This window comes from Pan paniscus, chromosome 19 (assembly GCF_029289425.2).
Source record: "Pan paniscus chromosome 19, NHGRI_mPanPan1-v2.0_pri, whole genome shotgun sequence".
In the NCBI taxonomy this organism is placed as follows: domain Eukaryota; kingdom Metazoa; phylum Chordata; class Mammalia; order Primates; family Hominidae; genus Pan; species Pan paniscus.
The window spans coordinates 83,896,670-83,910,312 of NC_073268.2; the positions used below are offsets into that span (position 1 = coordinate 83,896,670).

Below are 13,643 nucleotides of genomic sequence, written 5' to 3' on the forward strand. Positions count from 1 at the left end.
TGCTGAACATTTTGGGTCTCTTTTTCTTTTTATTGTTGTTGTTTGTTTTGTTTTTGTTTTTTTGAGACAGAGTCTCGCTCTGTCACCCAGGCTGGAGTGCAGTGGCATGATCTCGGCTCACTGCAACCTCTGTCTCCTAGGTTCAAGCAATTATCATGTCTCAGCCTCCCAGGTAGCTGGGATTACAGGCGTGTGCCACCACACCTGGCTAATTTTTGTATTTTAGGTAGAGACGGGGTTTCACCATGTTGGTCAGGCTGGTCTCAAACTTCTAGCCTCAAGGGATTCACCTGCCTCGGCCTCCCGAAGTGCTGGGATTACAGGCGTGAGCCACTGCGCCCAGCCCTGTTTTTGGTCTGTTTTTCTTATGGCTATGATTGCCATAGTTTTTTGAACCTAAAACTTGTATGAATGTATGTATGTATATGTGTGTTTAACAGTATAGACTATTTGAAATTAGAATCTTTATAGAAAGTCAGAGAACTATGGTCATGCAACCTGTGCTTTTCAACCAATTTAAATGGTCTAAACTTAGTAGGCAATTAAAACAATTTTTTTGGTTTTATTTTCATTAAGTGGCACTGGGAAAGTAGGGAGGATGTACAATGATTTGGTTAAGACAAGCTATAGGATGTAGTTATGTTTGAAAATGGCCGGGCGTGGTGGCTCACACCTGTAATCCTAGCACTTTGAGACAGGTGGATCACCTGAGGTCAGGAGTTTGAGACCAGCATGGCCAACATAGTGAAACCCCATCTTTACTAAAAATATAAAAATTAGCCAGGTGTGGTGGTACGCGCCTATAGTCTCAGCTACTTGGGAGGCTGAGGTGGGAGAATCGCTTGAACCCAGGAGGCAGAGGTTGCAGTGAGTCGAGATCACGCCACTGCACTCCAGCCTGGGCAACAGAGTGAGATTCTGTCTCAAAAAAAAAGAAAGAAAGAAAAAAGGAAATCTGTGCCTCTAAGAAAAACAGATAATCGGTAACTACATTTTCTTTTTCCAAATAAAGTGTTCTTTAAAATATAGGAATTAAGGGCTGGGCACTGCCAACGCCTGTAATCCCAGTGCTTTGGTAGGCCAAGGCACGGGGGAGTTCAAGACCAGTCTGGGCAACATAGTGAGACTCCATCTCTATTTTAAAAAGGATTAAAAAATTAGCCAGGCGTGGTGACACATACCTATAGTTCCATCTACTCGGGAGGCTGAGGTGGGAGGATCACTTGAGTCTAGGAGTTCAAGGTTACAGTGAGCTGTGATCACACCAGTGTACTCCTGAGCAAGAGTGAGACTCTGTCTCTAAAAAAGTAAAAAATAAATTTATAAAAAAGGAAACACAAACCCAAAAATCCAAGAGGAGTACTGTGGATATACATGGTATTAAGTGTTTCTTCTGGCCCGGTGCCATGGCTCACGCCTGTAATCCCAACACTTTGTGAGGCTGAGGTGGGCGGATCACCTGAGGTCCGGAGTTCAAGACCAGCCGGGCCAACGTGGTGAAACCCCGTCTCTACTAAAAATACAAAAATTAGCCGGGTGTGGTGGCAGGCGCCTGTAATCCCAGCTACTTGGGAGGCTGGGGCAGGAGAATTGCTTGAACCTGGGAGGCAGAGGTTGCAGTGAGCCAGGATTGCGCCATTACACTCCTGCCTGGGTGACAAGAGCAAAACTCCATCTCAAAAAAAAAAAAAAGAAAAAGAAAAACCGTGTTTCTTCTTATTCACAAATAGTGTACTCTAGTTGATAAATTTATTTTTATGAGGAAACAGTTTAGCAATTCCGAAACTATTTTACTGTGTGTACTAGGAATGAACAAATAACTAGATATGTTATAGATAATGTGAGCCAGATTTCTCACTGTCAGAGAAGTTACAGATAAGCAAGTGGGCATTGGTAAATGAACCCTATACAGACACATAGGCATTCACTCATATACATATGTACCCACACAAATAAATACAGAAATAATATAGATGTATATATTTATGACTACATTTTTTAGCTCTGTTGGCTGAGAGACTCTAGAATAGTAACACCCCAATAGTAACAAACACACCAACCACTTAGATTGTGACTTCTAACATCATTCTCCAATTTGTTCTTCAAAAAAGAACAAAGGCTCCTTGGAGAGATGGTGGATTGTAGGGCTGGGGCAGGGAAAATACAAGGTGAGCCCGGAGCATCTTGTAATAGTGGAAAGTAAGAAAATGCTGGATGGATGGATGGATGGATGGATGGATGGATATGTGTCAAAAGGACACTGGACTCGGAAAAAGTCCCCAGTGGCCAAAGCTGAAACAATTTGTGCAACAAAATTAAAAGTGATAGTATTGCATGATAACCCAAAGAATATAATTAATATCCATGAGTGCATACTGATATACCGCGTGTTCTGTACACTGTGGTCCTTCTGTATCCCGTGGTCTATAACATGCCATAGTATCACTCTGTCTAAGTTGAAAGAGGGTAAGTGTACTTAGAGACTTAGTGACTTTCAGAACAATTAAGGGACTTCAGAAAGAAAGTTGTTTCCAAAAGGGCTTCTGTTTTCTCTTTTTACAGTTGAGGAAATGATGGCCTGAAGAGGTTAGGTAGCTTGCCCAGAGTCACACAGCTAATCCAAGTCAGATTTGCAGTGGGTTTTGGGTTTCTAGGTTTTGATCACTGCAGTGTGCTGCCCAGACTGTGGGTCTATGTCAGCTTGCAGTTTTTGTCATCTGTCACAGATATCCGTGACAGATATCTATATCAAGGCTATATTTTAAAAAGATAGGCTCATTTTACTTTTTTTAAAAAGTAGAGCCCATAATTAGCATGTATTATCTAGAGGTGAAGGTACACCAAATTGATTGAATTCTGTAAACACAATTTTGTTTGTAATCTTGATTTTTATTTCATAGGTCTAATGCTTTAAAAATACTTAATTTTTCCTCTTTAATAGCTTGTATTGAAACTCGTAAGTGACATTTGTGGTACTGTTCTATTTGGTTATATATAGGAATAATTTGTTTGTTTGTTTTACACATTATAGAAGAAATTTTGGAATCCATAAGAGCCAAAAAGGGAGACATTGATAATGTTAAAAGCCCAGAAGAAACAGAAAAAGACAAGAATGAGACTGAGAATGACTCTAAAGATGCTGAGAAAAACAGAGAAGAATTTGAAGACCAGTCCCTTGAAAAAGACAGTGACGACAAAACACCAGATGATGACCCTGAGCAAGGAAAATCTGAGGGTAAAAAAATTACTTGATTAAAAAGAATATTTCATTAGTGTTATTTATGAAATCTCCAGTTTTACTTACAAAATGAAAGTGAAATATTGCAAGCAGCTACCTAATTTAATATTTCTAAAGAGATCAGGATACCGTCCCCTCTTGTAACGTGTGTAACAATTGTAATGAGTTTTATGTATTAGTGAATTTGCTATACTGTTATATTCATGTCTCTATTTATACTTCCCATTAAGTTGCCATTTCCCTATGAAAAAGTACTATTCTTTAATATTATACCAGAGTATACACTTTTGTATGTGATAAAATGTTCATTTTTATATTAATTACTTAAGCATTCTTAATATATTATTAAATATTCTTAAATACTCTCTGAATTACCTATTGCAGCAATATCCCAGAATCTACTTGCTTTAAAATGGCCATTCAATGGAAGCAGGTTTTTTGGTGATTATTTAGTAGTTGACTGAATGTGGCCATTTGCCCTGAAGCAATTTTAAAGAATATCTTTCAAGTTTTGTTGTGCATTTTGCTGTAGAGCCAACAGAAGTTGGGGATAAAGGTAACTCTGTGTCAGCAAATCTTGGCGACAACACAACAAATGCATCTTCAGAAGAGACTAGTCCCTCTGAAGGGAGGAGCCCTGTGGGGTGTCTCTCAGAAACCCCCGATAGCAGCAACATGGCAGAGAAGAAGGTGGCATCTGAGCTCCCCCAGGATGTGCCAGGTACAGAGGGCAGCGTATCAATGCCTCTGTAATGGGGGGAATCCTTCCCTTTTGTAGTAAAAGCCGAATGTCACCTAAAACCTTAAACTATGTGTTCATTCATGCTGCTTGCTTACAGTGCCATCCCCATTTGCTAAATTGTCACCTAACATTTGGAGTTTGGTAAATGTCCTCGCAGTTAGTGCTTGAAACTCATCATAATTTTCATGCTTCTTAAACTTCATTTAGCTGTTTTTGTTTAATAGATTTATTTTTATATTTTATCACCAGACCATAGTGGCAGATATTTTGGTTTTAATTACTTATGTACTAATGGCTCAATGTTGAATGATCTGACCTTTCCAGTTCTGTAGATACTAACAAATTAATTTTATGTTTGCATGTGCTCGTGTAATATTTATAGCATTTCAAACCGTAGTATTATGGTAGAAAATCATTATCACAGAACATTGTTGTCAGATGTATTTTGACATAAAAATGTAAGTTGACCAGTAATTCACATTTTCAGTTTTTAAAATTAAAGTTATACTCCAAGTAAGTTATAGCACACCAAGAGTGTCCTGTTGCATAACATGAAGGATTTTGACAACCTGCAGTTCTTATGGGGATGACTTCCATTTGAGTACTGGTCAACAGTGAGCTGTGTTGCTGAAAACACCAGTTTAACAGGGCGCTACACATAGGGATGTAAGTGTAAGCTCCAGAAGAACCACAGCAATCAGCAGTTAAGTCCACCTTATTTTATACTGATGAGAGATTGATCATTAAGATCAAGAACAGGGCCAGGTGTGGTGGTTCATGCCTGTAATCCCAGCACTTTGGGAGGCCTAGGCGGGCAGATCACCTGAGGTCAGGAGTTCGAGACCAGCCTGACCAACATGTTGAAACCCCGTGTCTACTGAAAATGCAAAAATTAGCTGGACATGATATCATGCACCTGTAATCCCAGCTACTTGGGTGGCTGAGGCAGGAGGATCACTTGAACCCACGAGGTAGAGGTTGCAGTGAGCTGAGATCGTACCACTGCACTCCAGCCTGGGCGACAGAGCAAGACTTCATCTTAAAAAAGTAAAAAAAGAAAAAGAAAATATATTTATATGAAAACATAAGCAAGAAGTTTCAAGGAAACTAGAATGGGAGCAAATATAGCAACTGTCAGTGGCCGGCATCAGAGGGGAATTTGGGTCATTAGCAGGGTGAGAGTGTTGGACAACTGAAGATGCTGTACCTACAAATTCAAAACCTTCCCATTTAATAACTCATAGTTCTCTTCTTGAGTAGAGTAAAAAACAAAACAATGATCAAACATGAAAAGCATTTTAAAAGACTTTATTAAATATATCATACCAGATTTTAAAGAGGAGTTTGGTACTTTTGTAAAGTAGATAAACATTTTAATAGGTCCCTGACTTCAGAATATACTAACGGAGATGTATCAGTGACCAAAATAGATAAGGTCTGGGCCCTTGGTGACTTACATTCTAGTGGGCAGTAGACGGACTTAATAGAGTTCTGACCTTCACCTGCTTCCTTCTGTTTCTGTGGCTCTCTATGCAGTTATTTATTCAACAGCTATTTATTGAGTGCCCTACAATGTGCCTGGCTATGTGCTAGACACTTTGTGATGTCCCTGGACCAAACTCTGTTACCACTGTTTACTACCTATGGTCAGTGGATGAGATGCCTTGTTAGAAGAATTGGGGTGGGAGAATTGTTAAAGGCAGACTAAGAACAATAGCCGTGATAGAAGACATCTTACTTGGTTTTCTTTTCTAAACTTTCAGAATGTATTTAGGCACCTAATTTAATGATTAAAACTTATCGACAAAAGATAACTGTCAGATTGGAAAGCATTTTGGATGTTAAGATATTTTTGGTAAAGTTTTTTTTTTTTGAGAGAGAGTCTCACTCTTTCACCCAGGCTAGAGTACAGTGACGTGATCATGGCTCACTGCAGGCTTGACCTCCCAGGGTCAAGTGATCCTCCCACCTCAGCCTTCCAAGTAGCTGAGACTACAGGTGTGCACCACCATGCCCAGCTTATTTATTTATTTATTTATTTATTTATTTATTTATTTATTTAGTAAACAAGTAAGTAGAGACAAGGTCTCACTGTGTTGCCCAGGCCAGTCTCGAACTCCTGGGCTCAAGCCATCCTCCCGCCTCAGCCTCTCAAAAGTGCTGGGATTACAGACATGAGCTACTGCACCCAGCAACTTTAAAAAATTGAAATATAACCTGCAGTAAAGTTTATAAATATTAAGTGAATAACTTGATGGATGTTTACGAAGTTAACACATCTGTGTTACCATATCGTGCCCCCTTTTAGCTACCACTACACCTAGCCCAACAAAGGTACTAACTATTCTGACTTCTATCACCACTGATTGGTTTGCCTTTTTAAAAAAAATTACTGGAACCATACAGTATATACTCTTTGATGCCTGATAGCTTTTTTCCCACCTCAACAAAACATCAATGAGAGCCATCCAGATGTTGCTAGTAGTAGCAGCTTATTCTTTTTTATTGCAGTATGATATTCCATTATATAGATATGTCATGATTCTTGTTACATTTTGGTGGTTATTTTAATGATTTTTGGTTTGGGACCATTATGAATAATACTATTATGAATATTTTACATGTTTCTTGTGCACATATATGTGCATTTCTGGAGGTATAAGCCTAGTTGTGGATTTTCTAGGTCATGGAGCTGGTTTATGCTCATCTTTGGTAGGTACTGCTAAACAGTTTTCCACAGGGGTTGTAGAAGTATTCAGTTCAACAGTGTATGAGAGTTCTAGCTCCTCTGCATCCTTGCTAACACTGGGTATCATCAGCATCACTCTTTGTCTTTTTGGAGGACTGAGGGGACATGCTAGTGGGCATGTAGGGATATTTTACTGTTCTTTGCACTTGCTAGCTCCCTCGTGACTAAGGATGTTGAGCGTCTTTATGTGTTCGTGTGTGTGTGTGTGTGTCAGTCGTTTAGATATCCTCTTTTGGGAGGTACCTGTCTGCTCCTTTGTTCATTTTCTATAAATGTTCTGTTTTTTGCTTTGTAGTTGTTTCATGGGAGAGGGTAAATCTGGTTCTTCCACTTTACCTTGACTAGAAGCAGAAGTATCTACACTGAATTTTGAATGTTAACCTAATCTCATGTTCCTGGGGTAAATATAACTTGTTGTGATGTATTTTCCTTGTTATATATTATAGCATCCAGTTTATTAATATTTTGTTTAGGATTTTTGCATTTACTTTCATGAGTAAAATTGGCTTGCATTTTTCTTCTCTGATAATGTCACTCTTTAGTATCAAGAATATTTTGGCCGCATATCATGAGTTGGTACTAGAAGAGTTTTTGTGGGGCTGTTGTTAATTATTTCTTTTTTTTTTCTTCTTCTTTTTGAGATGGAGTTTCAGTCTTTCGCCCAGGCTGGAGTACAGTGGTGCGATCTCGGCTCACCACAACCTCTGCCTTCCTGTTTCAAGCGATTCTCCTGCCTCAGCCTCCCAAATAGCTGGGATTACAGGTGCCCACCACCACGCCTGGCTAATTTTTGTATTTTTAGTAGAGACGGGGTTTCACCATGTTGGCCAGGCTGGTCTTGAACTCCTGACCTCGTGATCCACCCGCCTCAGCCTCCCAAAGTGCTGGGATTAGAGGCGTGAGCCACCGCGCCTGGCTAGGGCTGGTGTTATTTCTTAAATGTTTGCTGGAGTGATTTGGTTCTGGAGTTTTCATTGTGAGAAAGTTATTATAGATTTCATTCACTTCTTTAGTAGATAATGGATATCTTAGTCCATTTGTGTTGCTGTAAAGGAGTATCTAAGGCTGGTAATTTATTTAAAAAAAGAGATTTCTTTGGCTATGTGGTTTTGCAGACTGTACAAGAAGCATGGTACTGACATCTGCATCTGGCGAGGGCCTTCCACTAATGACGGAAGGGGAAAGGGGAGCCAGTGTATATTGATACCTCATTGTGAGAGAGCAAATAGGGGAGGCGGGGGTGGCAGATGACAGGCTCTTTTTCTAACAGTCAGCTCTAGTGGGAACTAATAGTGTGAGAACTCACTCACCCCCAACACCCAACCCGAGAGCATTAATCTGCTCTTGAGGGATCCGTCCCCAGAATCCAAACACCTCCCATTAGGCCCCACCTCCAACATTGGGATCAAATTTCAACATGAGATTTTTGGCAGGACAAACATCTAAACTATCCAAACTACAGCAGTGGGCTATTCATATTTTCTGTTGTTTTCTTAGGTTCATTTTCTTTAATCGCCTTTTTAAAAGGAATCTGCTCATTTTGGCAAATTTTTACAATTTATTAGCATAATAACATCGTATCTTTTTTATATATATAGGGTCTATACTCGCTCTATTTTTCCAATCTGGAAATTCGTTACCTGCCCCCGTTAATCGTGTTGTGAGGCTGTTAGCAATTCCATTAGTCTGTTTTTTAAAAAAACACAACTTTGTCTTTGTTGACCTTCTTTATTGTATGTTTTTCTCCAAATTAATTTCTGGTCTTAGTATTTTGTCCTTCCTTTTATTTTCTTTGTACTTTTATGGATTTTCTTTCCTAGCTTCTGAAGATGGTTGCTTTGATGGTTTGTAGTTTAGTTTTGTTTTTTTATGACGTCTACTATCAAGGCTATCAGCTTTCCTCTATGTCCTGCTATAGCTACATCCCACAAACTTATTTTATTTTTAAATGCGTGACCAGAACACAACCACAAACTGTAATAGGTCATGTTCCCTTTATCATTTAGTTTAAAATATTGTCTAATTTCTGTTTTAATATGGTGTGTGATGAAGTATATTGCTTAATATTCAAACATTTGTAGGTTTTTGTTTTTGGTTTTGGGTTTTTGGTTTTTTGTGTGTGTGTAAGACAGGGTCTTGCTCTGTTACCCAGGCTGGATTGCCGTAAAGTGGCCATAACTCTCTGTAGCCTGGAACTCCTGAGCTCAAGTGATTATCCCACCTCAGCTTCCTAAGTAGCTGAGACTATAGGCTAATTATCTTTTTTTTTTTCCTAGTTGATTTCTAGTTTAACCCTCTATCAGAGAACATTCTATGCATGATTTATGTCTTTTAAATTTTATTGACGCTTGTTTTGTGGCCCAACATTTAATTAATGTTGATAAATGTTCCATGAACAATTGAAGAGGGTGTATGTATATTACATATATATATATATACACACACACACACACGTATATATATTACATATATATATTTCAGGCTTTACTTTGAAATAAAATCTTGTCAGAATACTGTCATTTTCATATAATTTGGTAGAAGTTATTATGTGAAGGAGAAAATGACAAAATTGTAGTATAAAAAATGATGGGAGTGAGAACATAAGAAAATTGGGCAGATTTCATGATACCCATTATATTGAGTATGATCAGTGATCAGAAACATTTTGTGTGGCTCAGATTAAAGATTAAACTGAAAAAGTTGGGCAATATTTGGGGAAAGATTGCTACATATCACTTTTAAAAGTTAAAAAGTTAATCTCTTAATACCTATTCAGTTTCAACTGTCTTTGGCAAGAATACTTTATAAAGAATGTGCTGGCTAATTGATATTGTATCCCATCAAAAGGCTCATGGTATATGGTTTTTGTACCTTCAGAGATGCCTAGATTGATCAACGAGTTTAGGTGGTGAGATTGCAAGATTCTCTGTTAACCTCTCACTCATTAATAATCTTTCCATAATCAAGGTTTTTTGTTTTTTGTTTTTTGTTTTTTTGAGAGATGGAGTCTCGCTCTGTCACCCAGGCTGGAGTGTAGTGGTGCGATCTTATGGCTTACTGCAACCTCCGCCTCCCAGGTTCAAGCGATTCTCCTGCCTTAGCCTCCCGAGTAGCCAGGACTATAGACGCGTGCCACCACATCTGGCTAATTTTTGTATTTATAGTAGAGATGGGGTTTCACATGTTGGCCAGGCTGGTCTTGAACTTCTGACCTTGTGATCTGCCCACCTCGGCCTCCCAAAGTGCTGAGATTGCAGGCGTGAGCCACCCACCTGGCCCAGAATCAGTTATTTATTTGGAGACTGTAATATGGAGTTTTGGGGATTTTTGTTTTTGTTTTTGTTTTTTTTTTTGAGACAGGGTCTTGCTCTGTCACCCAGGCTGGAGTGCAGTGGCACAATCTCAGCTCACTGCAACCTCCGCCTCCTGAGTAGCTGGGATTACAGGCGCCCACAACCACACCCAGCTAATTTTTGTATTTTTAGTAGAGACAGGATTTCGCCATGTTGGCCAGGCTGGTCTCGAACTCCTGACCTCAGGTGATCCGCCCACTTCAGCCTCCCAAAGTGCTAGAATTACAGGCGTGAGCTACCGTGCTGGCCGGACTTCTTGCTTTTTAGCAGAATAAAATGTTTGAGGCTTATGTTACACAGTACCTATCTCGACTTGGAATCATTTTTTTTTCCTCCAAGAAGTCCTGGTTCCTTTTAATGGGAAATGATATTTAGAGACCACAGTCTAGACTCAGGGATACTTTTTGCTGTTGGGCTCTCACTGTCCCTATGCTTTTTTGGTGGGTAGTGTTATGAAAGACATATTTTTGAAAAGAAAAAGATCATCAGTTTACATTGACATTTCAGATTCAGATTGCAGATAGCATACTTAGTTTCTTTGTTTACATTTGTATATCTGTTCCCTTACACTGAAAGCCTCAGTTCCAGCAACAGTAATTCAGCTATATGTTTGCTTTATCCCAATACAGGGTATTCCTATCCTAATGTGCATTAATAATAAGAGGAAGTGATTTATTTTAAATAGTAGTATTTTCATAATACCAGTATTATTGTTCACACTAAGACTACTGAATGGCATTTACGACTTTTTGCTGCTCTTTATTTCTCATTATACTACATTTCTAGTAAGGATGTACAGACAAAATATCATATTCCAAAGTCACTTAAAATAATCCCCTGGGCTGGGCGTGGTGGCTGACGCCTGTAATCCCAGCACTTTGGGAGGCCAAGATGGGCAGATTGCTTGAGCTCACAAGTTCAAGACCAGCCTGCCCAACATGGCAAAATTCCTTTTCTATAAAAATTAGCTGGGTGTGGTGGTGCTTGCCTGTAGTCCTAGCTACTCAGGAGGCTGAGGTGGGAAGATGGCTTGAGCCTAAGAGGTAGAAGTTTCAGTCAACTGAGATCACGCCACGCCACTGCACTCCAGCCTGGGTGATAGAGCCAGACGTTGTCTTAAAAAAAAAAAGAAAAGAAAAGAAAAAAGGGCTGGGCTTGGTGGCTCACGCCTATAATCCCAGCGCTTTGGGAGGCCGAGGTGGGTGGATCACAGATCAGGAGTTCGAGACCAGCCTGGCCAATATAGTGAAACCCTGTCTCTACTAAAAATACAAACAAAATTAGCCGGGCGTGATGATGGGCGCCTGTAGTCTCAGCTGCTCAGGAGGCTGAGGCAGGAGAATCGCTTGAACCCAGGAGGCAGAGGTTGCAGTGAGCTGAGATCACGCCACTGCACTTCAGCCTGGGCGACAGAGCGAGACTCCATCTAAAATAATAATAATAATAATAATCCTTTGTGTAGTTATGCACAACTTGATACACAATTCATTTGTTTCAGTTTAATTTTTAGGGATTGTATTTCTATAATAACTTTTAATTTTTTGAAAATGTAGAGCATTTACATTATTATAAATTCAAAACTATGTAACTGGAGATATTCAGAGAATTTTGACTTTCATTCCTTCTCTCTCTAGGTAACCATGTCTTTCTTTTCTAAGTAGCCATTTTTATTGGTTTTTGGTTATTCTTGAATGTTGCTTGTTTGTTTTGTTTTGTTTGTGTGTGTTTTTTGAGACAGAGTATCACTCTGTTGCCCAGGCTGGAGTGCAGTGGCACGGTCTTGGCTCACAGCAACCTCCGCCCCCCTGGGTTCAAGCAGTTCTTCTGCCTCAGCCTCCCAGGTAGCTGGGATTACAGGCGCCTGTGGCCGTGCCCAGCTAATTTTTGTATTTTTAGTAGAGACGGGGTTTCACCATGTTGGCCAGGCTGGTCTTGAACTCCTGAGCTCATGTTCCACCTGCCTTGGCCTCCCAAAGTACTGCGATTACAGGCGTGAACCACCGCGCCCGGCTCGTTTTGTTTTTTATAAATAAAAGTAAAATCTGTTTATAAATTTGTATTTCCTCCTCTTCTCACACAAAAGTAAGCATATTATAAGTATTGTTCTACACCTTGCTTTTAACATTTAATCTTGGAGATCATTTTATGTGTGAACATAGTGATTATCCTCAGTTCTTGCTACAATGCATGGTATTTCATTGTGTATACCAGCTTTTATTCAACCAATGCCCTATTGATGGGCATTTTCTTTCTTTTTTTTTTTTTTTGAAACAATCTCGTGCTGTCACTCAGGCTGTAGTGCAGTGGCGCAATCTCAGCTCACTGCAACCTCAGCCTCCCAAGTAGCTGGGATTACAGGCGTGCACCACCACACCTGGCTAATTTTTGCATTTTTAGTAGAGACAGGGTTTCACCATGTTGGCCAGGCTGCTCTCGAATGCCTGACCTCAGGTGACCTCAGGTGATCCGCCCACCTCAGCCTTCCAAAATGTTGGGATTACAGGCATGAGCCACTACACCTGGCCCCTCCCTTTTTTTTTCTTTCTGACAAGTTCTCACTTTGTTACCCAGGCTAGAGTGCAATGGCGCAATCACGGCTCACTGCAGCCTCTGGCTCTTGGGTTCAAATGATCTTCCTGCCTCAGCCCCTCAAGTACGTAGGACTAGAGGCATGCACTACTATGCCTGGCTAATTTTTGTATTTTTCGTAGTGATAGAGTTTCACCGTGTTGCCCAGGCTGGTCTCGAACCCCTGACCTCAAGTGATCTGCCTGCCTCAACCTCCCAAATTGCTGGGATTACAGGTGTGAGCCACTGCTCCCAGCCTTCATAGACATTTTCTATGTTTCTGGGTCTTTTGCCATTTTAAATACTCCAATGAATAGCTAGCTCTATAGATAAGTAATTTAGTTTTTTTTTTTAGTGTATTTTGGGCTAGATTTCTAGACACAGGATTGCTATGTTAAGTAAATGCATGTGTAATTTTCCCTTCGTGTATTGTGAGACTTGGATTTTTGCCAGTTGATAACAGAGTAGTTTCTTCATATAGTTTTATTTTACATTTCTCATAGTTTGAATTGGGCGTATTTCCATATGCCTAAAGGCCATTTTCTTTTCTTTTATGACTGTTCACATATTTTCCCATATTTTATCAGGTTGTCAGGTTTTTTTCCTGAAACCCAAAATTATACATTAAAGATAGTTACTGCGATAGACTATCAACCAATTTTTAGGTGATTTGAAGAGTATCTTGTCAGTGGCAAAAACAAAGGCAGAGGGAGACTTTTAATTTCTGAACTACCATGGAAAGACAGGCTTTCTGTTCATGGTAGTGGTAATTTTTATATGCTTTTAAGAACTATACTCTTAGTGATACTATTAAATTGTCCTCAGAAGTTAACAATCACAGCTGGGCACAGTGGCTCACGCCTGTAATCCCAGCCACTTTGGGAGGCCAAGGTGGGTGGATCACCTGAGGTCAGGAGTTCGAGCCCAGCCTGGCCAACATGGTGAAACCCTATCTCTACCAAAAATATAAAAGAATTATCCAGGTATGGTGGC

The 13,643-nt window shown here is 39.8% G+C and overlaps 1 protein-coding gene across 22 annotated transcripts in view; it reads left to right on the forward strand.

Moving 5' to 3' along the window:
* BPTF (bromodomain PHD finger transcription factor) overlaps window positions 1-13,643 on the forward strand; it is a 156,791-nt gene that overhangs the window by 46,174 nt on the left and 96,974 nt on the right. For 18 of the 22 annotated variants that reach the window (XM_055101692.2, XM_034942761.4, XM_055101695.2 and 15 more), the window contains exons 4-5: window positions 3,032-3,235; window positions 3,771-3,959. In XM_055101692.2, the coding sequence (XP_054957667.2) occupies window positions 3,032-3,235; window positions 3,771-3,959 (393 nt within the window). The remainder of the gene's footprint in view (window positions 1-3,031; window positions 3,236-3,770; window positions 3,960-13,643) is intronic. The other 4 variants (XM_055101704.3, XM_057300292.2, XM_057300294.2 and 1 more) reach the window with 1 other exon arrangement.